Below are 26,814 nucleotides of genomic sequence, written 5' to 3'. Positions count from 1 at the left end.
TTGTTAATGTTAATTAACATTAACAAGAAATTAATATCAATCATTTATTAATTAACAGAATTTACTAACTGTCTCAGCAGGCTGCAGTAGAGTAAATACGTAAACATCTCAAACATTTATCAGGCCAGATTAAAAGTTTTAAAAATAACTTTTTCAATTTGCTTTGCTATTCTTTGTTCCCTTTCACCTTTATTCCAATGTTTAGTTCCACCCGTTCTGTCTCAACGTCCAGATGGAGCGCGTGGGTACAACCTCAACAAAAATTAACGATGTGCCTGTTGTAGTAAACAGTTTACACTTTATTTCCTGCGAAAAGTGCCACTTCACAGAAGTTTCGAATCTGAAGGCTAAAACAGCACATCCAAATGTACGCAGGCTAAGTCAGGAACTTTTCTGAGAAAAGAGTGAGCTGTTAGGAGATTGGTCATTGACACTGACCTACGAGCTAAAAGTTCCTTCGGCGGATGAGGTGGGGCACTGGGGGGAGTCGAACGGTCGGATTTATCAAGAGGTGACAAACCCACATCCCATTCCAGACATGCTTTTTCAAAAACTTCACTTTTGATTGAAAAAGAGTGGCTAATCACTTAATTTGTGTCTGTTCCCATTCCTATCAGTTGTCCCCAAATTAGAAAGACAAATTTGAGAAAAAATAAGCGGGTGGGCACGCGATTCTATCGAAGCCACATCACACCAATGTGCATTTCTCAAGTTTGATTCTCACAGGGGAAGCTCAGGCCAAAATGCAAAACAGAACTCCTGCTCACTAATTCCTGCTCACCACAGAGCTAAATAAAGCACCAATCAGAAGTACATTGTAACAACATAAACTGTTTCATGTAATTCATCAATTTATTAGGAATGTTTCATTTGCATACATTCAATATCAACAAGCACTTTTTACATAGCAACAATAATATAATTATATGCCATCAAGTGAGCCACAGGGACAGTCAGCATTATGTATCATCTTTATTATCACCTAAAGAGTCCACGGCAGGTTCCCACCAGGTGGTACAAGAAGAATAAAGATAGATGCAGGCGGGCACAAGACAGCATTTTCTGTTGACTGAAACTGGGTGAGGTTCTTTGGGAAAATGCTAGAGGGGAAACCAGCTTGTTGCAATATCAGCAGTTAAGTCGAATGTAACAATCTCTGCACACCTGGCTGGTGTTTGGGGGTGAGGGTGGGGGGCGGGGCTATCCCTTTCTTGACCAACATTAACCTCCATTCAAGAATGTCCCTCTTCCAAAAGCTGATGAGGTTGACATTTTAAATTTTTAGGGATTTAATCCCAATCCGGCACTGTGCAACAGGGGAGAGCACAGAGGTTTTGTGGACTGTAGATTGGGGTGCCAAACAAATAGAACATGGTACCAATAACCAATTCAACCATTCACTGTTTCACATATCAGTCAACAATCAGGAATGGACGGCCACCAAGGAATGGACAGCGATATTCGCGGATCATACAAACTTCAGATAACACAAAGTGAGGCTGTAACCATGTCGTGGGAGAGTGATTCTGTTTACTGTTTAGGTCTCTCTTTGTTAGAACTTTGGTGTGTCATCACAACCTTTTGTGTCCCCACAATAACTATCCTCCAACAGACGTTCGGTCCCTGCGTCTACCAAACAAGACTCCACTGGGTTTACAGTGCAGAGAGCCAACAGAATTGTCACCTCGTCACATGTATCATAAGTAAGCTCCATTCATAACAAAATTTTGTATTTCTCGGCCTTGGGGACCCTGTTGATGACCAGTCGGCCGTCGTAACTGAGTGAGGCGAAGAGCCAGGGGTCGACCGTAGACCACTCTGCGGCATACACACTATCCTCGTGTTCCTCGTAGTTGGCGATTAGCCCATCCTTGATTGGCTCTTTGGGCCTGTGGTTTAGACAACAAAGAAATATACATGGAGCCAAACTCTGAGGCATGTTAGTCTTGGTGCAAGACACTACTGCTTGTAATAGATTAAAACTTATTGATGATGACGATAATGCGTGAACTGCTATCATACACAAATATTACTAAACTAGATCTATTGTGATAGCGGTTCAGAACTAATAATCCATTACACATAGTAGCGTCCAGCACCAAGACTACAGGGGTACACTTCACAGGAGAAATGGCTAAGCTACTCACTTTGTCTCTGCGTCTTCCTCTTTCTCACTGTCATCATCATCTTCATCCAGATGGCCAAAGGGCTCAGAGGAGATGGAGGTAGCATTGGTCAAGATGACCCTGCTGTCACTGCTGGAGGACAAGACTAGCTGATCATGGAACTGGTTGTACCTCACACTCCATACCCTGCAAATGTGAAATGCATGAAATGTGTGAGTGAGTTGCACTATGGTGCACCATCAAGATGTGACCACACAGCAACAGCTGGAGGACAAGACTAGCTGGTCATGGAACTGGTTGCAGTTCAGTCTCCACTGTAGTGTGTTAAAAATGGTTACTCCAAGTGGGGATACCTCTTGAGTTGATCAATAAAGTACAAGATGAATGGGTGTGGTTGTTGAACTCAGTAAACCAATGGCACATTCTCTGTACTACGCCAAAGTTGGGGCATCATGGCCGAGGCAAAGCAACAGTCGTGAATCCTTCAAAATGCTGTAAAACCCAGGTGCTGGATTGGGCAAAGTATTGGGTTTCAAAAGATTTGGTTGGGGTTAAAGGCAATATCAACCTGCAGCCGACTCCTCCGAGTCAAACAGTGACGAAGGGGAGTAAGGTTGGTGGAGTGGCTCTTTCCTCACCTTCCACCACTGCGACCTGGGTTCGAATCCCACCTACATCAGCATGTGGATTGGGTTTTCAGTCCCTGCCTGATTCTGTGGGTTTTCCCTGGAATATTTATCTGGGATTTCCTCCCACCTCTAAAACTGACCCTTTCTTCATTGTCTCCTTAACTGTCACTTCATCCTGTAATTGGTGCTAAATGCGCAGTTGGATGAACATATATACATGTATATATATAAACAATACTTAATGATCTCACCAGTGGGAATGATTGGTGAGTGTCAGTACAGGGGACTCCGTCTTCCGGACATCCCAGAATTTGACTTTGCAGTCGTCTCCGCAGCTGGCTAGGTAGTACTGCTTGTTTGGATTGAAGTCCAGGTCCCGCACGAGTTGGCCATGGGCATTCTCAATTGTATAGCACTGTCTGTTGATGGAACACAAAAAAAGAAGAGTAAAAGCCATGGCGTATGATATAGGTACATACAGACTGTTAAGACGATGTGACAACTATGCCTTGGGCGTAAATTAGAGAAAATGTGCAAACTCAAAAGAAAGGACAAGCGCTGCTGTTTTCAGACACCCCTTAACCTTATACGGAACTTAATTCTCAGACAAATCACGCCATCCCTTAAAAGCAATCAACAGGTGAGTGTTAAAAAGTCACACCACCTGTAAACGATCTTATGGCATCTCCTTCACATATTAACACTACCAAGGCTTAAGCCTCACGTGCAGTCATGGTGGCTGGTTCCAAGAGACTAAATCCACTGACTTCAATACGATTTTACATATGCCCTGGGGATTAAGGTTACTGGACTGGACAGGAAAGGAGAAACATTAGGATGAATTCGTGGAGAAAATGACGGGGTAACCTACTTCATTGTTCGGAGGTCCCAGCCCCGTATGGTGGTGTCATTGGCTGTAGCTGCCTGGGTGTTGTTGTGGTGCGGGTTCCATCGACCTGCGGTGAACTTTGGATGACCTTTGCTCTCCAGGGCAACAGAGCTGGAAACCTATGTTTCATTGCGGATGGCAAAAGCTCGATGAGTCTTAACTTTTCAAATCTCCAAAGAATCTTTCTTCAAAGCTGAAATTCTCTAACTTCTTGTACAAAAGATGCCAGCATCAGGCCTTGACCTTGAGCTTTTTTCCAGTAGTCCACCAGGCAAGTTAATTTTTATTTTTCAAAGCCTGCAGAAATTTTCACTGACCCACTGGACATGTTTTAGCTTAACTAACTTTGACTTCATTATTTCAACCATAACTGTGAAGTCTTGCTGCCAAGTTTAAAACTTAATAGTGGAGGATTCAGAACCGTTACAATTTAATGAACAACACGGAAAATCAATTTCACATTTGTTTTATTCATCTTTACAAATAAGACAAACAGGTAAACATTTCTTGACTAAATCGCCAGGCAAGTTACAAAATGCATTTTACTAGCCTGCAGCAGATTTTACTAGGAACTGTACACCAGTCTAGTGCTAAGGTCAAAGCCTGCAAAAATCTTTTTCTTCAGGTAGCTGATAGAACACCTTTGTTCAAGAAATTCTTTCCATTGTAATAAGTCAACCTTGGAAAGGGGCTGTTGTCTTTTGAAACTTCTTGTGTAGAAGTTTTTAGGGGATTTAGAGGAAAATTGGTGCTACGAATCAAGAGGAGATTCAATTTGCAGATAAACCAGTGAACAATAATGAGACAAAGGTTTTGCAAGCTTTCGCCAGGCTCGATGGCAACATGTTTTCAGCCCACTGTCCGTGACCATGCTGCATATCCAGGTGAGAGCCAAACAGCTACATGAGGTCACCGTCGATGGCATGAAGTCCACTCACCTGAGAGTTTTTGGGGTTTTTTTAACAGATAAACATCACACTTGGTGATGTCCACATTTTCACCCCCGAAGCCACGTTATAAAGGATATAATTGGTTAAGGCGAGAACAAGAGAAAAATACAATAAGGGCACAAAATAAAAATGCACATTACTTGAAATATTGATCTACAGATGGCAATGCATTTCACTGTAGGAGGGAAAGTTATGAAGTTATAGGCTTGGTGCTAAAGTACCCCCTCACGGGCCATGGAGGGAAAGGTTGTCTCTTGACTCGAATGCATTGGTGCTGTCGCACCAGTGCAATTAATGTGCAGATAAGCATGAGCATGTGGTGAATAGCCCCTAGGGATGCCATTGGTAGCTAAAAAGGTCCTCTCGACTTCGCACAAGGAGCCTGTAATGATGTGGGTTACTCAGGGAATGCACTTAGTAAGAGCAGAGCGAAAGACAAGCTGCACTCACCTTAGCCTCACTGTCGCTGGCCTCCAAATCCCACTTCGTCAGGTGGTTGTCTGATATGGAGAGAGCTTTGCTTCCGTTCCCCTGGGGTTCCCACAAAACACTGCATGGACATTGAAAGACCAGTTAACATTCAGTACGAATAATGGATCAAGGTGTTAAAACTGTTTCACTGGAGGTTTACACCCACTGAGGAAGTCTGATCAAGAAAGTTGCTGGGACTGATGGACTTGTTTCCCATCCTGGTGGCAATGGACTTGTGGACATGTTCCCTAACCTGATGGCAATGGGGTTTGACAAATACCCACTAAAAATACATTGAACAGAGAGACTACCTTACAAAGGGCTGGATTGCTCCTTTGGCTGGTACTTTGCACCGGAAGATCCTTTCTCAAAGCCTGCTCAATTGCTTTGTTGAACCTGGCAGTGAAGCGGCATTTAGCCTACCTGATCACGTTGCCAATGTCGCTGTTGTCAAAGTGACACAGCACCTCCAGGGGCCTGGCATAGGTGGTGGAGTCGTCCTGAATCTCTGGGTCTTGATCGGCCGGGTCGGCATCCGACGGGATGCGCCAGAGAGCTGCACAGGTGGAGACCTTGTTGTCTGTGACTGGACAGGGTGATGAGATGGAGAAAGGGAGAGATGATACACAGCTAGTGCAGCTGTGGAAGATACAACTGAGATACCATCTCTGTTGGTAGAGATGATGAACAGGAGGTGCAATTAGTCATAGAAATTCCTCAGATATAGTTGTCTTTTGGTATACCATTAATTAATGTCGGCTGCAATGTGTCATCCACTTTTGTTTCGACAGACAAGGTAAGTGATATTATATACCACAATTTTGCCCTCTCCTACGAGTTGTTTGTGGATACTGGAATTTTGCTTCACCACATTTCTTGTTACAAGGCTTCCAATTAGTTTGTCTTTGCACGAGTTTGCACACTAACACCGGCAGAGGATCACATGCTACTGTAAGGTGACATATTTATATGCCAGACATCAACCGTGAACCGGTCAAGTTGCTGACTATGGAGCAAATGCTTGTTGAAGCATGGTGTTGTAACTAGCTGGCAACTGCATCTCCTGAGGAGTTAAGTCGGTCTGCCTCTGACAGATGGACCTACTTTTATTGTAACACGTTGTCAGGATGTTCTTGTCGGCGGGGTTGGAGCCGATGTGCCATATTTCGCCATCCTTGTGCAGGAACACCATCTTGTTGAGGATATTGTTGTCATCATCAAATTCAAGCAAGTGAACCTTACAGTAAAACACAGTACTGTAGTTAGAGAGATATGTATCAACTTGGCATAAGTCTTTTAACTTTGAAACTGCCGTTCCTTCAAATCGCAACATTTGCAAGGAAAACATTTTCATTTTATCAATTCACAGGGTGTCTCAGCCATCAGGTCTTATAGGCAGGCCTTCACCGGGTTGCGGGAACAATTTCCGTTGTTAGGCAAGTTGGGACCAAGTTGTGGCGACATTTCTGTTTCCCCCATAATGTTTCTGGTCTCCACAAAATAATGTAGGTGAAATGTTGTGTGTTTGTTCCCACAACTACAGAACAAGTATGTGTGTGCAGGTTTTCCCCTTTAAGAAGGCAAAGTCAGTGAAAACAATACATGCGCAAGGGAGTTACAGTTACATTTATTGTCATTATTATTTTATTTGCCATCACAAAAAATACACATCACAATACAGAACAATGCAATAAAAAAAACAACAGTACAATGGGACAAACTAATGGCACATGACAGGAGAAAAGAAAAAAGGCCAAGGCATCTTAATCCGGTGCCATTAGTAAAAAGCAAATAAAATACAATAATAATATGTATGCATATATCTATGTATAATATATGAAATTTCCTTTAAAATACACTTAGCTCACTTTTGAGAAATTACAGGGTCAATGTCCAAACCAAGGAATTTACCCTAACAAACTAAATCAGCTTCATGAACATCACAGTCTTCTGGTTAAATTGTAGAAACTATTATTGTTTTCTTGCAATTCAGTTGCCCGTTAGATGGCACTTGTGCAGAAACTTTATTTTGATGTGACTGCTCCTGCGAGTTCAATTAACCCAAACCTACCTGGTTCTCATTTTTCAAAGACTGTGTCCCAACCAGAAATCTAATGACCTCAGATTCAGCAGCCTGGGCAGTCAGTGCTCTGGCCTACAGAAGAAAAACATTGTGTGCCCGGCAAAAAGTCGTAAGTGCACTTACGTCCTTTTGCCCAGACGCATGATCACAGTAGAAAAAATGTTCCCGGTAAAAGGGCTTAAGAAACACACTCTCTTCATTTTGTAAAAACGGATACAATTTTACTACAAAATCAACACAGGCTAACAAAAAGTAACCTTTGAACATTTTGTCAAACGACTTGGGAAATTCTTTTGGAACTATTTGCAAAGAAATCTTTATATTTCATTGAAATAAAACAGTTGCAAACATACGTCCTTTTGCCGGGAAAACATTTTTTGGCAGCGATTATGCTTCCCGGCAAAAGACCGTAAGCACTTATGACCTTCTTCCGGGAGCAAAAGAAATATTTACAGGCAAAACAAATGACACATTGTGTTTTAATTTACATAAAGAAGCCTGACAAAATTAGTTCCGTGGAAGGATACGGGGAGTCTGACAAAATACTAAAAAAATATGAATCTAGCTAAGACGGAGAAAAAATTTCCAGATTTTGTCAGGAAATACTAAATTTTAAATTTGTACATAACCACTGAGGAGAAGTCAGGATGCAATAGTCTCTCCAGTCCACTGCCAGAATTTCGACATCAGAATGACAAGAAGAGGAATGGCCACATATATTATTGGTAGCTAAGCCTATAGGTAATTGACATTTATAGGGCCATGCATAAATGAGCAAAGGTGCTGCTTATTTGGGAACTCATTTTCTTGAATACACATGTAGGAAACTATGGTTAAAATTTGTGTTTTTCTGCAAGCTGTAGCTCCTCTATTTAATTTTTGAAATTTCAAGTGAACTTTCAAACCACAACTAGGCACAAATAAGAACAAAAATTTTATGGAAATATGAATTTTAAGCTTTTTGATCAAAATCCACACTCACTTTCATGTCTGACCTTTGTATACAAAGAAATCGCAGTTAATTTGCTCTAGGCCTAGGATTATGTACAAAAAAACATAAAACATTCAAACATATCCCTGCTTTAAATTAGTATTTCTCTGCTTCGCAGAATCCTATGGAATCCGAACTTAAAATGGTTCTTATGGCATCCCCTCCAAGATCACTTCACAAAGAAAACAGAAACAACCAGCTGAAAAATGAGTCTTCCAGACATGTAGCCCAGCTAGGCATTAGTAATCAGTACATTGTCCGGAATCTGGGAAGACATTAACATGTAAAGACGGCTCATTTGTGATAACCCTTGCTCGCATTTTGCATTCTGAAGAGCTAAAAATAATGTAAGCGTTCTGTAGTTTACTAAAATCCTAAAAATGATCCATGGTATGAATAAAAGCAATTGTTTTTACCTGAAACTCAAGGCCGTAAATGACCGGCGCATCATCCTCCATGTTGACAATTCAGCTAGGCTGGCAACCTTCATTATTTGTGCGAACAGTATCATGAGTAGGGACAAGAACCCAGACACAATCACGGCTGCAAAATTTGGAGGTACGCCCTCACACACATGATCAGTTGGTGGTCTTGAGTTATTTTCGCTGCAAAATCGGAGGTGAAGATTGCATTTTTCATCACTAAATTGGGTATGAACGCCAGTGCTTATGAAAAGAAAGTGTCTGTATTTAATGAGAATGTAATAGTTAAACCATTATTTGGCATTATACATCTTTCTGTGGTTCAGTGGGACTAATTAGAAGCCAAGGTCAAAAGGTTTCACTGACAATGTGTGACTGTGAGTGTGAGCCGGCCGTGGACATGTAGTAGGCCTACATATACATCATGTATACCCCTACCAATAACGTGCGTGACTGTATAGCCGCCAGGTCCCTAGCCACCTATTGTCAAGTCTGATTGGTTTTCACAGCAAGTGGCGAAATAAGGGTCCTGGCAAGTATTCCATCACACACGTTAGTCCGAGCATAGAGTAAAGAACTTAGTCTCTACAAAAGTACAAATCACATTTTTAACAGTTGGATGCGGTCAGGCTGTAAAATTGCCTGACCATGTCCAAAATAATGTTTAAAAAGGCGATTTGTAGAGACCAAGTTACTTGGACTAGGCCTAGTATACCCTAACCCCAGACCCATAAATAGGGCTTTACGTATGCTCCTTTGTCATGAGGAAGGAGTCTACATAGGGCCCTGTTAGCTGGTCCAAGTATACCTCAAAACTGTGGAGTTTGTTGTCCACCACACTCCCACATACTGTAGGAGTGCAGTTGACGATTACACCCACCATGCCCACAGTTCTGTGGTTAGTTGTTGTAGATACATGTACTTGGTGAACACTTTGGATTCTCTGTAATGTGCCATTGCCATTTTATGTAACTAAAATGGCAATGACGATGCCATTTTGTGTTTGTGTACAGTTTGTGCAGCCAGGCCATGACCATGATGACTGCATGCCACTCCAGGCATTCACAATTGTTAAAAATCATAATGCTGACCTCCTGATTTCATCATTTCTATTGAATCCTGTAATAACAGGGTGAACTATCTGAATTGAAATGGATCCTTCTGATGAGCTCTTCTCAGATGCCCTCAACACTCTCCCCGTCCATGCTACTGTTGGCGATGTCATCAATCTTGACAGTGTCTCTCAGGACTCGGTCCCACTGGATGACACGCTGAGCGCCGAGGGTCTCAATCCTGAGACAGACCCTGCTGAAGAAGACATCGAGGTTGAAAAGATAGAAGCCTCTCGGGCGGAAGAGCAAAAAGAGCTGGAGGGTGCCCAGAAGGCAACGGTTGGGTCGCCTAAGCCATTCGACGCGAGTCTCTTTGGGGATCCAGTTGAAGGTGCTAGTGCGAATCCCGCAAGTGAGTTTGCAGTACAGGTTCCGGTTTCCAGTCCATCAAGTCTCGAAGCAGATGTGCCGATAGAAGGTGAGCAAACTCAGGAGGGCTCGACAGGGTCAGGAACCTCAGCCAAGGAGGTGAAGAAGCAAACTTCAGTGGATGGCTTTGAGACTCAGCCAATCGGCAGCCCAGGTGGCCAGTTCCAGTTCAGCCCCGTCACTGATGCCAGCCAACCCCAGAGTTTGGTGGCTGTGGAGACGGTGACGGTCCCTGGAGGGCAGCCTCCCATCAGCAGCTTCTTTGAGGAGGGGAGCGTGGCTGAAGTCAGCAACGCTGATGCGGAGGGCTTCTTTGATTCCTTCACGAGCTGTGGTGATGGATTTCCAAGTACGGGCTCACTCGAAAGTCCACGGCTTGAAGAAGACACCGCCAATGCAACCTCCCCCAGCGAGGCACGTGGGGCGGTGCCCCAGCAACTTCAAGGCTCGCTTTCTGCACCATCAGTTGACCAACTGCCCGCATCTCACATGGAGACATCTGCCAAGGAGGTCTCGGTAGAAAGCAGCTTTCAAGTGTCCTCTCAGGATCCCCCATCTTCCAAGCAGACTCTCCTTGAGCTGGCTCGTCAGAGTTCTGCCCAGCTAAGCCCTGAAATGGCTCCAAGAGATCAGACTCCCAACCAGCATTCCCCACTCTCTGAGGTTACCAGCCCGCATGTCTGCAGCGTCCAGGACCAAACGACCGGGGAGCCCCTCAAGGTTGCATTTTCGAAGATTCATTCCACAGCTCCAGGCCCCCTAGCGGCAGGAGGCCTCAGGCAACCACAGGGACCACCAACAGATCACCAAGAGTTGCCATCTGGGCCCGCCACTGATCAGCCCTCCCCACTCCAGCCCTCTCCCCAGCCACAGGCTCAGGATAACACTCCTCCAAATACCCAGCTCTTTGCCCCGCTAAGCCCTTCACAGGGGGAGGACGTCTTCGCCGCTGCCATAAGCACAAGCCAGAGTGACCGCAGACATGATGCCTGGCTGCCCTCCACTGCCTCGCAGAAGGTTCTTGCCAACAGGATGCTGGCCCTGCAAGGGACAGAGTTTGTGGACCGAAGCCAGCTAACAATGCCTGGAATCATTCTGGAAGAGCCGCAAGTAAGTGAATCTTTCTCTCAGTCACAATTTCCTTGGCCTTGGTTTCCTCTACTGTGGTTTCGGACACATAAAAACAAAATTTGTGGCCTTAATATCACAGCCCTTGTAACACTATTCATAATGCTGACAAAGTTCATGAGATGATGAATAATTCATGGCTATCAAATTAATAATATGTGTATGGATGCGTGGAGGTGGTGATGTATAATTCATTAAACCCCAACAGGGAGATCCAGTGAAGGAGTTGGTGTATCGGTACATGGGGGAGGCTGAGGCTGGTAAGCGCATGGCCCTGACCGCTGACCAAGTCACCCGCGACGAAGCCGGATTGAAGAAATTAGTGGTGAGCATTCTCTTCAGACAATTGGATATGGCACCTGCACGGCTTTGCACATGCATTGACTGAACACACACACCCCTGTTTTTTTCCTTGATTCTGTTACAAATTTGAATGCAAGTACACTGTGATTATAAACACGGTAGGTATGTTTCTCCCCCGAAGGAGGTGCATGTGTCCTTGTTGTGGATATGAGGAACGCCTTAACCACTCCGTGTCGGGGAGCCCGGTACCAGAGACGTTGGCTTTATATGCATGGCTGGGGTGCCCGAAATCAGACAAAAGGAACCGGGTCTTGTAATAAAAGACTGGACTCGGAACAAAAGACCGAGCAGCTGGGATTTGCCAAAACTTTCCAGCACAGAGTGCTGGCATTTTCAGAGGTAATCCGTCATTGTTTTGAAACAGTATACCACTGTTTGAGGGGCATTCAGCACCCGTGGATTATCAGCGGGAACAAAGGTGCTTCAGCACTCCAGCGATGAGCGATACAATACTAATCTGGCCACATTTGTAAAGACATCACTGCCATTGAGCAATGCACTGGGCCAATTTTGGGAACAAAGGCAATTAGGCAACACCGCTGGGCTCTCGTTACTGGGCGGAAGGCCTGGCTGCAATACCCAGGCATCAATGGAGGTTGCCTGTCAGGTTAGAGTAGCCACCAGACAGTCATTTGTGTGGGTGTAAATGTTCAGTAAATGAAGTTGTGAATTTTTGAACAATTTTTAAACCGAAAAATCATGAAAAATCACCTGGCAACTTGTCCTGCATGTGCAAATTCCGCCCGGCAGTGATTGGTTAATATGTTTTTCATTCTCTGCAATACAGTCGAACCTCATTAATAAGAGGACTCATTAATAACAGGTCCTTCGGACTTTGTAGATTACCTTGTTATAACATTGAAAACAATGAGGAACAAAGGCTTAGGACCTAAAAATGTACTTGTTATAAGTAGAACATTGTATCAAGAGTGCCGTCATTAATTAATGAGGTTTACTGTACGTTTAGGTGACTTCAGAGCTTTATCAAGTTTTTCATTTTCTTAAAACTGAAACAAGTAGGTGGCTAAAGTAAGGCAAGTGAATGATTTTTTTAATACTAAAGAAGTACTTTTCCCTGTTGTGTGGTGCAGGACACTGGTTGCCTGCGGGCAGCCGTTGATTTGACAGGACTCCTGTTGACCTCCCTGGGTCAAGGCAAAGGTCAGGCCGGGCTCCCCTCCAAGAACACCCCCCAGTCGCTACAGGTGAGTGGCACCCTGGTCCCCATCCAAACAATCCTATTCTGAACTGTGTACTCACAACTATGAAAAAAAGCCACAAAGAATTTGATTATGTTTATGAGATACAAATCGTTGACGTTGTTTGGTGGTTGCTTTGCTGTTCAGATATGGCTGACGCGCCTTGCCCTTCTGATTAAGCTCCAGCAGTACAGCATGGCGGAGATTGAATGTGAAGCCTTTGGTGATCTGGACAGGCCGGACCTTTACTTTGAGTACTACCCAGACCTCTATGCTGGAAGGCAAGGTATATTCAGAAAGTTAGTTTCTGTGAGGAGAGTTGCCGTGAATTTTGTTTATCCCACTGAAAGCCTGCACACTGTTATCGCCACACCTATTTACATTACTTACTGGATTTGTATATTCGTTTGGTTTCATATAGTTTAAAAATCGAGAAACATATTATTTCAGTGGCACTTTGAACATCCTTTCAGCCTGAATTTTGATCACGATATCCTTGAAGGTTCATTTGCAACGGATAAACCCCCAACGGAAAAATTGGCCTGAAACAGTTCTTAGAGAGGAGGAACCTTGCAAGGTTTGGAGCAAGTCCACCAAAGGTTATTGCTGCCTGAACTGTGTGGACCGTCTTCTACGTGCCTTTACAGTCCTCTTGCCCTGTCATGCGGGATACTGTGTTATTCCCCAAATTAGTTTGAAAGCCTGGACTTTTGGCACAAGTTTGCAAGGCTGTGTTGCAGATGTTGCAGTCTTTGCTGTAGCATCACATCAAAGCTGCAGCGTACTGGAAGAGCATTTTTGTCAAAGCACTTGAATTTTGGGTGGGGTTTGCTTCACGGGTACCTGGGGACTTCAGTAGGGTACCCAGTTCCCACGCTACCCATATGCACACCGCTAGCTGGTTACCCAGTGTTGCTAAGCAACTGGGGAGTCGGGCTGGTGTAATGACTTTTTCCATGCCTTCTGCCTCTGGCGTTGGGTTCGAATCCCACCAAGGTCTGCGTGTGGATAGAGTTTTCAGTCCCTACCTGATTCTGTGGGGGTTTTCCCTGGATAAAGTCATCTGCAGTTTTCCTCCCACCTTTAAAAACTGAACCTTTCTTCATTGCCTTCTTCACTGTGAAGGCTTCAAATGACCATCTTTCACTAGATGGATTACAGTAAATAAAAAATTAAAATACATTATTTTATGTGCTCGGAAGTTTTCCAGGCTTGGCCACTCCATGAAATTTGATCAGTAAAAGCATCCCCCAGGTCACAGTTCACATCCTCGAAAATCAATCAATGTGATCCTTTGCTCGTTCTCGAATTTATTCACTTTCCCCCCGCGTTTGAAGGAATCATGAAAGTTAAAAGTGCATTGGAAGTTGAGTTTCCTCGGAACTGATTTGTGTATGTGCCTAGGGAGCATGGTGCCGTTTTCACTGCGTGTGCTTCATGCCGAGTTGCCGATCTCCCTGGGGAAACACCACGATGCCCTCACCAGGCTCTACCACATTCTGGATATAGTCACCAAGGTATATTATGTTGACCCAAAGAGGGCATGTTTCACTCAGGACTAGAATGATTAATGATGGACCTTTGATGATTATGTGGCTCAAGAGAACAGCTACCAACTTGAGTTAAAACATTTTAGACAGTAAGGGCCAGGTAGTGATTCTGTGATATACAGTGCTGAGTCATAGTAGTTCCATCACGAGTCGTAGTAGTTCTATCACGAGTCATAGTAGAACCATCACGAGTCATAGTAGTTCCATCATGAGTCATAGTGGTTCCATCACGAGTCATAGTGGTTCCATCACGAGTCATAGTAGAACCATCACGAGTCATAATAGTTCCATCACGAGTCATAATAGTTCCATCATGAGTCATAGTTGTTCCATCACGAGTCATAGTAGTTCCATCACGAGTCATAGTAGTTCTATCACGAGTCATAGTAGAACCATCACGAGTCATAGTAGTTCCTTCACGAGTCATAATAGTTCCATCACGAGTCATAGTAGTTCCATCACGAGTCGTAGTAGTTCCATCATGAGAATAGTTCTATCACGAGTCATAGTAGTTCCATCACGAGTCCACAACAATTCACTCAGTCTCAAGTTAAGTCCCAAGCCATTCAAATTAAACTGACCAAAGTATTCCTTTGTCATTGTTCAACAACGACTCTTTGAAAGTAACTAGTTCACCTTTGCCCTGTTCCAACGATTTATATTGTGTAAGGGTTACCATTGAAAATGGTCCAGTGGTCGACAAATGTCTGTCACTCAAACTTGCTCTACTCTGGTTTTGCAATGTTTTTCATTGTTGACTTCCAGATCTTGTTTAACCTGGAGAGTGGCATGAGTGAGTATGGTGCAGAAATTGATCTCACCGAAGAAAACAGACAAGGTCAGTGCAATTTCCACGAGAGAACAGTGCTTTTACTTCAGAGCCAATGAATTTGTTCAAAGGAAGGTGTCAGACTCTTTCATATTGTTCCTCTTCTCACCCTCCGCTCTCACCTTTACACAGCTTCCACCAAACCCACTGCCCTTCCCTATCTACCCCTCACCATCAATCCCCTAACCCGCCCCCTCTTTGTGAAACACCACTCAAGCTGCCCTTTTTTAACTCTGAGTTCATCCTGTCTGTCAAAATTGTCCAGCATCGGTCAATCTGTGGAAGTCTCGAGAAGTCCGGGTGCTATACTCAATTGGAAATTGCCTGCTGTCTATGAAGGTATGGTTTTCATATTCTTAACCAAGTTAAATGTGCGGGTAACTTGCTGTTAGACTGAGAGCCGTTTAGGTGAAAGATTTGCATTGCTTACTTTGGCACTGGTAATTTAAGGGTAATGCTTCTAAGATTCAGTTGTTGGTTCAAGGAACCTGAGCTGGACCAATAGAGGGCGCAATTTTTCCTAAGAACTGCAGCTCCTTTGGTCACAACTGCACTTCACTGGTTCACAAACAACTATGAAATGCACGCGTTACGGGCGCGTTGCTACCAGCCAAATGAACACTCCTGACCAACATAGCTATTTTCAACTGATGAGGGGTACTTCTGCTCATGGCGGATAATGAAGCTCATTGTAGACGAAGGGCAAAGTGTAAGTGTCCTCCACTAAGATTTGGAATTGAAAGCAAACGTGATATGGTTGTCATCCGATGGACTTGTATTATTTGCAACCAACTGTAATTAATGATTTTGAGTATCCCTGTGCCTTTTTTTAGGATTTTAATCAGGCTGTTTCCGTGTACGAGATGTTACTTAAGAAGGACTCACAAAACGCTTCTAATCTCTTGTCGGGCATCGGACGAATCTTCCTGCAGGTGAGTGGGTATGCTCTCCTTGAGGCCTCTCCATGTCCCTACAGAATCGATTGCAATAGACTGTATTGACAGGGAAGCCATATTTATCTTGTTCCTGAATCCTTCATATTCAACATAATCTGTTAAACAGCGTCAGATTATTTTAGGTTCCAAACCTCATTTTTCTTTTCTTTTTTAATGTAGCTTAAAATATTTAGATATAATCTATCACTAATTTAAAATTTGTGTAAACTGGCATGACTTTGTATCAAACCTTCATTTTCGTCAGTTATTCTTTACTCACAGGTTTCCAAAATGAAAAGTTTCACCCCACTTTCAATTCAAGGTGGCGAACATATGAATACAGTCTGTCAACTGAAGGGGGCTTTGCACAGATCCGGACAACACTTTGACAGAGTAAAAGGGGCGGTGTCACGGAACACCGAAGATTATTCCACATGACTAAAATGAGCCGGATGGGAATAACTTAAAGCACTGACTTGCAGGCTGTGTTCACATGCAACCGTACAGTGTTACGCCATTAGGTAGTGGTAACCATAACAGGGCTAAGGTTTCTGTGTCATTTCACCTCACAACCAAGGGCTGTATACACGCCATGTGCAGACCTCATTCACGCGGAAGAAATTGCAATCTTATGCCCTGAATCTGTTTTAAACACTGCGAAATGTTGACCGAGATGGCACTCGACTGTTTTATGATCGGCATGCATTCCAAGCCTCCCTTTCAGTATTTTTCCGAGTCTTGCTTGAAACACATTTTTGTATGTTTAATCACAAATTAGAACATTATTTGTCTGAGGAGACTTCACCTTCTGTGTCAACGTGGCCCTGACCAATGAATGAAGTTGTCAGTATCTTTTGTCAACAGTTGGGAGATCTGAAAGCTGCTCAAAGGGCTTTCTCCAGAGCTGAAGAAAGTTACAACCAATCAAAGGGGGTGACATCCCAAGCAGCCATACTCATGAATAAGTGAGTAATAGTCAAATTCATTTCTTCTCAGTGTAAGTCCCACAGCGCCGTACATGAACATGAATTGACAGAATGTTTTGTAACGAGTTGTCTTGGAAATGTGTCTTGCACCGGATGTAATGCTGCCCAGAAAAACTTTAAGCCGTTACTGAAAACGCAAACACAAGAGCCCACAGACTTGTGCACATTCAACTGAAACTTGACCCGTATATGCGTACGAACCTCTAAGTTCTTTCAGGCGATTTACTTGTGTAGGATGGCTCCTCATTAGGAGGCCTAGTGCCATCTGCACTTCCTGCATGGAGGCTGTAATAAAAGAAATTTGGACAAATGAGAAATGAACCTTTCACGGTGGTCAGGCACAGTCACTCGCTTTCAAATGCTTGATCCTTCCAGGGCCTTCATGCACATGGCACAAAACCAATATTCCGAGGCTAGGAAGTCCTTTGACGATGTGCTAGCTGTTGAGCCTGGCAACTTCACAGTGAGTACATTGTTAAAGAAAGGACTTTGTTCACAGGATGGCCACTTTGGATTTTGCTCTCTGAATTTGTAGTCTGTAACCAAAATGAAATAGCCCTCTTAAAGCTTCAAAAACAAAATTTAAAAGGCTTCTGGTTAACAACTTATTCTAACTTACTGTAATGATTGTTATATGTTATGTCATGTATCAATTCACATCGCTTCTACAAAGGCTTGGCTGACCAAAGATTTGGTGGACATATGAGTATTCATATAATATTTTATTCCATCTGGCTCAGCCCTAACACTTTGGCTGTTCTCCTATCCTAGGCCATCAACAACCAGTCAGTCTGCCTGCTGTACATGGGCAAGCTGAAGGAGGCACTGGCCCTCCTGGAAAAGCTGGTGCAGGGCGACCCGGCCAGCTACCTGGACGAGGGCTTGCTCTTCAACCTTTGCACCCTGTATGAGCTGGAGTCCTCGCGCAGCACCGCCAAGAAGCAGGCGCTGCTGGGACTGGTCGGCCAACACAAGGGGGACGGCTTCAACGTCGGGTGCTTGAAAATGCTGTGAGAGATCAGCTCCCCTCCCCCACCGACCCCCCCCCTCTTCAGACTATGTGATGCAAGGGCAAACACTAACTATTTGACCTACTCACAGATGGATATATTGCCTAGTTCATCCTGGTTTAATGAAAACAACTTTATATACAGTAGATACCAAAGTGCTAACTGCTGTTGGCTGGGACCACTGTAAATGACCAACAGCATTGCCATGGTCATCGGATTTGTCTTCAGTGAACTGACCCATTGGGCTTTGACCACCTTGAAGCGTCACTTACAATTTACATGTACACTCGCTCATAAAGGGAACAATTTCTGGTCAACTGTCATTCACAGAGGCGCGTTAAGGGGTGGGAGGTATCCCCCATCCCCCCTTGTGTGGCCCCTTGGCACTCAAATCAGAGAAGGGGGAAAAAAATCTACATGGTGATAGTCGGCCTTGATCACTCAATTAACACTAAGTCGTTCAGATCCTAGCATGTCCCCCTCCCCACCCCTCCAGAAAATGGCCCCAGTGCCGAGCCTCCTGCAAAATGTACCCCGGTTGAACAGGCACGTGTGCTCGAAACGGTTCCTATCTTGATGTCACACACGCGCATTTGATATTTCAAAGACAGGAAATGCCCCATAATATTAACACCATGCTTCACCTGTGAATATATCCTACATACGTATGCCAATAATACATGCAGCAGGGACGGGTCAAGGACCACATTTATTTTTTGGGGGGATATCAAAACTGGAGAAATTGTCATGTTTACCTTTTATTGTGTTTCTGGGAGTGGAGAGTACATTTTGGTGCTCTTGCAAGAGGAAGTAAACCAAAAAGTTGCCTCTCTCGTTATGAAAGTAGAGCAAATTGACTCCTGGAGGGGGCATGGACCCTTTGTTCCTTAATGAAGTTCCTGGGATCCACCCTTGTGTACATATACATGTGATATTTATTTAGTAGTATTAATAAGCAAGTTGTACAATATTGAAGGTATAATAGATGTATACATGAGTACAGTCCGAGTTGATGTAAGCCATGAATTGAAAACATCTGAACAAATCGTTGACGGAATTCCCCCACATTTACAGAACATTTAACAGTGAGCCAGTAAGGTATTCCCATAGCACATACACAAAATTCATTGCTTTTTATATCATTAGGCGTTCCGTCTAAAATTGGCATAATTGGGCACAGGGTGTTTGAAATGAAAAAAAAAAGTCCAACATTGAAGACAAAGTTTCTTTTGTCATTGCGTTTTTTAATGAATAAAACTTTTTTTGCGAAGAATTTCTGATTTGTCCTAATTCGATGAGACCCTCTGCATGTCTCCCATATCCATTCAACAATTGTTGCCTGCTGCGTAGGGGTCCATGGTGTTTTGTACACTTGAGGGGCAAATGGCACTCGAGGCGAAGCAGAGGGTGCTATTTCCCCCTGGAACTGTCTTATCTGTGTAATATAATTGTTAGATAAATTGAACACTTTGATGAATTGAAAGACATGGGCAGCAAATTAGATATTAAATCACAAGCAAAATTAAAATTAATTGTGCTGTCCTTTATTCAGCCTTTTTTTGAGTTGACAAACTACCTTACAGTAAAGAAACCTGTGATTCATAAACACTGGGGCTTTTGTTGACTCGTTGAATTTCAAGACATTAGTTACGTGAAATTCTCGTAAATACGTTGGCAATATTGAAGAGCAGAAGAGAAGAGACAACCACATGAGCGTTTATTTAAACAACGGCGGTCGCAGCAGAAACAGTGATTGGAGCATGTTACTTGGATCCCACGAGTACAGCTTGGCGCACGAACGGAGGTCTAACCGGCGAATCTCGGCCATAGTCACATCATAGAGCAAGAGCCCCCCCACGCTCTATGGTCGGAGTATAGAAAGTAGTGTGGCGAAACAGGGTAGCTGCGCAGACTTGTGTTTAGTCTGGTCATTAATAATTCAGACGCGTCTATCATGCATTAAACATGCCCGCGGCAACCAATCAGAGGCGCGCATTACCTTAGCTGTGGGCGCCGGCGCTGGCTGCGTAGGTTGCCGGGACTTCTCAAGAAGGCAGCGTGCTAACCACCAGAGCTCTTTGGAGTTGTGTTGTGTTCTGAGTTTCGAGTGTAAATCTGACGTACGACCGCTGGTGGTTGGGGATCTACCTCAAGTGTACCTTTTGCGATCGGTTAGTGTGGTGCTTGTTCTCAGTTGCCGGAGCTGCCGATTATATCAGATCTCTTTGAAGATAAGGGAATCGTTAGACAGTCTCGTTTATTTAAGAAGTGGTAGATTATAGGGTTGGGGAACCCGTGTGAACCAGTTAATTGGGGAATTAGCGGAGCTTAGACTAGAAGGATTGTGTGCCGTTGTTCCATGCTTGTTGGCATAGCGACGGGTGGTTGCGGTCCTGGTCTGGGAGCTTGCTTTCCTCGTTGAGGTTTACTGGGTGCAGGTTTCCGTTAAGAGTCTGGTGAGGACTATTATAATCGCCTTCTTAATCAACTTACCGGTGTTATTTCGTAATAACTTGAAGTGGGTAAGGGTTATTTAAGTCACCTTAAACCTTGTTGCAATTTGGGAACTGTGTTGCTTCGTAAGGCAGTATAGATTATTGTTGTACAAGTCTACACGTTGTGTTGTGTTGTACAGTTACGAAGATTGTATTCGCTTGTGTGGTTAAAATGTACAGACGTCCCAAATCATTTCAAACAAATTACACGCAAAATAAACATTGAAATGAAACCGATGCTTGAATTCTGCTGAAAAGTAATTTATGGCAGCAGACAATTTTGTATGCGTCTCAACAGCAAGTGAACTATTTTTTTTCAAAGATTACTGCAGCAACTTTTCTGCAAGTTTAAAATTCAGCAATCTATGCCTAAGGTATTTATACAAAACTGTCAAAATAAGGTGTTTAAGACTTCATTATTCAATTTCAGATGTGTGCAGTTCGATCAAGGCTGATCAGTTCATTTGTAAATCTTGGAATACATCAGTGTTAATTTTTCCAGATTTCAAACTCTCACCTCTCTTTTCCTCTATGTTGAAAACTGACTTCTCAGAGACTTGAAAAAGGTCCTCCCAAGATCAGGCCCTCAGCTTTTTTTTAGATTTAAGATCTGTTATCATTGATAAATGAACCAATGCAGACTCTGTTTGATATGTTCATAACCTTTTCGGTGCGAGGCCTCAATGATTTCTCACACTTTCAATGCCCGGCAAGCCAGATGACCTTATTTATACGGGGAAGCCATTTTTGATCGTTTTCCCAATCTCAATAAAATTGTATTTAATGTAATTTTGTGCCAGACTATTTTGGATTCCATGCGTGAGTAACATTTATAATGTGGTTTAAAACATTTAGACATAATAATTTTAAAGCCTTCATCAGCATAAAGGAGATTCTTTTGTAATTAAGCTTTTATTTCAGTGCTTTCATGTTTTAAATTATTCTAAAGTAGCAAAATAAATAAAAAGCAGTTAACCTCGCTTTCAATTCAGTGTGTCTGACTTGTGGATAGAGCTAATAATCAACTTTATGGTTTTCTTCTTTCAGCGTACAATTCCTGGAAAATGAGAAACGGAGTCGAAAGTAGCGTCAGTCCACCATATATGCAGAAAGCTAACCTGAAATTCCCAGTCTTCTCGTAAATCCAGCCTGTGGAAAAAAGGGAAAGCTCAGTATTACGTTTCGTCAGACACGCTTTAAACATTCACCGTTTGTCAATTTAACGAGATATGCTGAGGGGGCATAGGCATCACATTTCAATGAAACAACCGTCTGCTATGAGCTATCAGTAGCAGTGTTTATTTTATAATGGTAATGTCAATTTAATAATGTACTTATAAATTAGAACAAACTAGACTAGGTTATAATTGTAATGCACTCAATATTAACACTTAATTACGTGGACCATCAAATACACCCCATAGGAGGGAATCGGCAACGGATCTGTCTTTTTACAAGAGAAACTGTGCTAACCTGGTATAAGTCCTCCAAGCGCTCCAGCAATACCCGTAAACAACCCTTGCCAGCCTAATACATTAACCAATCGGTCATCCGTTGTGAGGAACCGGACAATGACGTCTGTCGCTTGAATCGCCACACCGTAGCACAGCCCAATCAGACTCGTGATGACCATCTGTCCGACAAAGGGCCTGACAAAAGCGTCCAGGAAAAGTGACGCACACACAATGCTTGCCCCCGATGCACGCCCATAGTGTCATGGAGAATTTTACGCCGACCCTGTGCAGGAGGGGCACAACCAACTTGCCGACAATGTTGCCAACCCCGATGGAAGTGGGCAGAAACGACGCCTCGGTTTCGCTCTGCCCTTGAAGTTGACCGTGAGACACCATGAACACCACTGTACCGGTGTAGGCACAACCGATAGCGCACCTTCCGGTGATCAGTAGAATGAACTTCGCATCTGTCAGCACGGCAAAATCAAACGCCATTATGAGGCGCTCGCAACACCTCCGAGTCGCCTGACTCTTACAAAGGTTTGATTCTGACAGGCGTCTGTTGCTGGACTTCACTCTCCGCTCGATGGTGCGAAGACTCCCTTCTTCGTCCCGGTTATGTTCTTCGCCGTCGCTAATCGCAACCTCTTGGTACTGTTCAGTGTCTGTCTCAAAGGAGGACAGATCCCGTTGCACCAATAAGCTACATGCTACTAGATGAAACGAGATACCTCCTATCAACAACGTGGTTCCTCTCCAGCCGTAGGTATCTAGCAGGACCTGGCTTATGGGCCCATAATTCCCAGCATACCGACTGGAATGCCCAATGATGAGAGCCCGACTACTAACTGGTATTTCTCCTTGAAGTATGATGCCATGACTGCGAAACTGATTAACAAGATGAGCGCCGATCCAACCCCTACAGTAATAGCATATGTACATAAACGTACATGAAAAAAGGCTTAGCGATGCTCATTCAGTATATAAAAGGGATAACGATACAGAGTGAATAAAACCGTCTTCAAGCCTCTGGGATTTGAAAAACTACACGTATTTGAAGCCTGCACTCCACTACAAGTCAAGGCAGCATAAGTGATGGTTCCCTACGAGGGATGGTATGAGCATAACATTACTGGAACTCTTCGTCAAATGCTGTCTTCAGCACACTCGACGCTCTGCATTTAACAACCTCTTTACAATTCCACTTACTGGATTTGGCTCAAATCATGGGACAAAAAACCAACACCAGTTCAATTCTTCGTGTGAGGAGATACCATTGGACAACTTGAAATAGCACCGTTGCTTCACAGTTACAATCCAAGTACCGATTAAGTTAGATGCTTGTGTTTTTGCCTTGGTTAAATTGCGGCCCATGAGAGTGGTGAACACCGTTACGTACATCTAAGATCGCTATAGCCAGGACTGCCTCCACTCAAATATCGAATTCACCGTCATATTGTCTTCTATTGCTAACTGTAGTTTCACCTGACAACCCGATAATTGTGAAGGCCACAGTAAAAACGCCCGATGATATCGACGACAGGATGAAGCCCAATGTAAGAAAAATTCCCCCGAGCACCATCATGGGACGACTGCCCAGCAGGCGACACAGAGAACCCACAACAGGACCTGACCGAGACGAAGAAAGAGGCAAAACTGGACTGAATATCTGCGTAGGGTCCTACGCGGCACCCAGATGGAGCGGAAAAGAGAAAAAAAAAACCAAAATGAACCACAGTGTCAACCTCAATGCCAAGTTATTTGCAGTTTTAAAGCTCCTCTCCTAGCACATTTCAAAGACATTTTCATGTCAAACTTTTCAGCTGATATTTCAAATGTCCCCGCCTCAGAAAATGTGGTACACAAACCGCATGGGAGAGAAGGCAGCACATTAAACGCTTCGCTACTCACCCAGACAGTTCAGTGTCAGGCTATACAAGACTGCCACCCATCCAACCAGCCACAGGTCACTGTCCAAGTCGTTGGTCATCGGCATGAGAAGGACGCCCGGTGCTTTAACATTTCCCATGATTACAAACCAACTGAAAAGCTGAACGGCCACCATGAGCCAGCCCCACTTGTCGTGGTCGTAACTAGTTGGTCTATTCCCAAGGGACATTTCGGTGAAAAGGGCCCGATGTACAGCTGAAATAGCTCAACAGGCAAGTACGGTAGAAGAAGACGTTTGTCGAAGCCACTGCCGGTATTGCAGAGCAAAGCTGTACGCTGAAATAGAGAACACGAATACAAACTAAACGAAGGAAGTACAAATACTCTCAACCAATTAGACTTTTCGTTATAATCCAGGCTGATTGCACTTGTTTAACCACGGTAGCCTAACGATACCAATTACTTCGAAGCTGTGGCTTCCAGAGACCGGACCCAGTCATGACTCGAAGAGCCCTTTACCGCTGCATAATTATAATCCCATTGGATAAATGAATATATATATATATACGTACCTCCAATGCTCCGGGACCATACGTAAGTGCCATCAAAAAGTGCATTATTCACACCAGAATCCATAAAAAACGGGGAAATTAAACATTGCAGGCCTCTGACCACCAGCTCGGAGGGGGGGTCTTTGAAATGTAAAGCAAGTGGATCCTCTTCCGCATGCTCAACAAAATTAATTCTTGAAATGTTAAAACCATAACCCATTGAACAACATGGACCCAATGAATAACATAGCTTGGGTCCATGGGACCCCGCCCAAGAGAGCCATCAGTTGATAATACATGCACTCGTGAGGTGTTCAACATAAACCTCTCGTGAGTACCAGTGGCGTAACTATAGAGGCTTTGCGTCATGTGGATCTTCGATTTGACGTTGGATTTGTTACAAAAGGACATAAGTAACAAATATGACTCTTTTAATTCGTTCGACAGATCAGAAACTGTCCGACTACCACACTTCAATGAGCTCTAAATCCCCAATTGTTTGATTGTGTAAAGTAATACCCAAGTTGCCAACCCAGTTTATCATGTTGTTCCAATGCAACCACCTGTTTACACCATATCCACAAGTACGGCGAACACTTGCCTCAGTTTCTAACATTTGACCTCCTTGACGCTCATAAATTAAGGTGGAAAGCTTGCGGTGGCACCATGCAAGGATACGATCTCTTTGTGAGTCTGTATGGTTCTGAAAAGAACCGTGAGGAACTCAACGTTTCGGACAGTATGCTCTGTCCGTCGTCAGGAGACTGAAGAGATGCCGACAACACTGCAAGACACCTGGCCAAGATCCTTCGCCCTCTAGTTGGCAACTGCCAGCATCATATCAAGAACTCAGATGAATTCTCGTCCATCATCCAAGACCTCCGGCTGCAGCCAGGCGACATCATGGTCAGCTTTGATGTCGTGTCACTCTTCACCTGCGTTCCCACATCCGACGCAAGCACTATAGCGAGTGACCGACTCCAGGCCGACACCAGCCTCAAGGACCGCACCGACCTCACCCCCAACCAGCTTCAAGACCTCCTCACCACCTGCGTCGATTCTGCCAGCTTCCAGTGGCGGGACAAATTCTATGAACAAACAGCTGCAACCTCCATGGGATCCCCTATATCCCCGGTTCTGGCTGGCATATTCATGGAAGAGTGCGAGCAGACCGCCATTGCCACAGCAGACCACCGCCCCAAGATCTGGCTCCGGTATGTGGATGACACCTTCGTCATCTGGGAGCACGGGCAAGACAACCTTCAACTCTTCTTGGACCACCTCAACGGGCTTCACAGCAGCATCCAATTCACCATGGAACAAGAGAGGAATGGCAGCATTTCGTTTCTTGACGTTGAGGTGTCCAGAAGGGAGGATGGAAGTCTGGCCCGGAGGGTTTACCTCAAGCCCACCCACACCGACCGGTACCTCAACAGCGCCTCCTTCCACCACCCCAAAATCATCGGTCAACAGAGCCCTCATCCGCCGAGCCTACAACATCTGCGACCAAGAGCACCTACACAAGGAACTCCACCACATCTCCACGGCACTCCAACGCCACGGATACCAGCCCAAGCAGATCAAGACCCAAGATCAAGTCCCCCTCCCTGCCGTAGGGTCTCCTATACCCAAAGCCAACTAGATAAGGCCCCTAGTTCTGTCACTCTCCCCTACCTAGGACGTAGCTCCCACTACATCCAGCGTATCCTGAGCAAGCACAACATCAAGGTGTTCCACACAGCTCCCCTCAAGATCCAGATGCTGACTTCCCATAAGGACAGGCAAGATCCACACAGCCGACCAGGTGTGTACAAGATCCCCTGCCAGTGTGGCAAAGTGTACATCGGAGAGACTGGTAGGGACCTCCCTACCAGGATCAAAGAACACGAAGTCCATGGCAGGAAGGGGGACTATGAGAAGTCAGCCATCATCAAACATTCCCACGCCAAATACTACACCATCAACTTGGAAGAAGCCCGCCTCATCGCTAGTATCGAACAGTGGTACCCAAGACGCATTAGAGAAGCCTTGGAAATCTCCAAACACCCCACCGTGCCTCAAGACATCGGCTTCTCCATCAGCGACATCTGGCAGCCCCTGCTCATCTCCCGGTCTGATGGGTCCTCTGGGTCTCCTATACCCAGGCAACCTTCCCCCGCCACAGCCCATCACCAACTGACATGCATCAGTACCCAGGTGGATCCACCAGCTGCATCCTCGTTCCACCTGACTACACAGTAGGATCCGTCACACTCCAGTAGTCCCAGTCAGCTTATAAACCCCCCTCCATGCCTGCATCTCTTCAGTCTCCTGACGACGGACAGAGCATACTGTCCGAAACGTTGAGTTCCTCACGGTTCTTTTCAGAACCATGCAGAGTCA

General features: G+C 44.4%; 2 protein-coding genes and 1 pseudogene across 3 annotated transcripts; 1 reads left to right on the top strand and 2 right to left on the bottom strand.

Moving 5' to 3' along the window:
• Positions 1-828: 828 nt before the first annotated feature.
• Positions 829-8,642, bottom strand: eipr1 (EARP complex and GARP complex interacting protein 1). The gene is made up of 9 exons (XM_022237444.2): positions 8,556-8,642; positions 7,137-7,220; positions 6,170-6,302; positions 5,489-5,651; positions 5,045-5,144; positions 3,627-3,763; positions 3,007-3,174; positions 2,148-2,312; positions 829-1,889 (listed from the first exon to the last, which is right to left on the bottom strand). The coding sequence occupies exons 1-9, from the start codon at positions 8,595-8,597 to the stop codon at positions 1,715-1,717; spliced, it is 1,167 nt and encodes a 388-aa protein (XP_022093136.2). The 5' UTR covers positions 8,598-8,642; the 3' UTR covers positions 829-1,714.
• A 31-nt stretch (positions 8,643-8,673) lies between these two features.
• LOC110980447 (trafficking protein particle complex subunit 12-like) lies at positions 8,674-21,524 on the top strand. Of its 2 annotated transcripts, none has more exons than XM_022237145.2 (12): positions 8,674-8,758; positions 9,693-11,152; positions 11,379-11,495; positions 12,625-12,738; positions 12,880-13,018; positions 14,137-14,249; positions 15,048-15,120; positions 15,377-15,450; positions 15,945-16,043; positions 16,911-17,011; positions 17,408-17,495; positions 17,804-21,524. In XM_022237145.2, the coding sequence occupies exons 2-12, from the start codon at positions 9,713-9,715 to the stop codon at positions 18,044-18,046; spliced, it is 2,601 nt and encodes an 866-aa protein (XP_022092837.2). In that variant the 5' UTR covers positions 8,674-8,758; positions 9,693-9,712; the 3' UTR covers positions 18,047-21,524. The 2 variants fall into 2 exon arrangements, with proteins under 2 accessions (XP_022092837.2, XP_022092829.2); XM_022237137.2 differs by having other exon boundaries at positions 8,689-8,789.
• A 40-nt stretch (positions 21,525-21,564) lies between these two features.
• LOC147796113 (monocarboxylate transporter 13-like) lies at positions 21,565-24,329 on the bottom strand (annotated as a pseudogene).
• Positions 24,330-26,814: the final 2,485 nt, after the last annotated feature.

Source organism: Acanthaster planci, linkage group LG18 (assembly GCF_054643075.1).
Source record: "Acanthaster planci isolate LZ-2023a linkage group LG18, COTS_SCS, whole genome shotgun sequence".
In the NCBI taxonomy this organism is placed as follows: Eukaryota; Metazoa; Echinodermata; class Asteroidea; order Valvatida; family Acanthasteridae; genus Acanthaster; species Acanthaster planci.
Note: the sequence above shows the minus strand (reverse complement) of the source record. Positions and strands in the feature narration are given on the sequence as shown.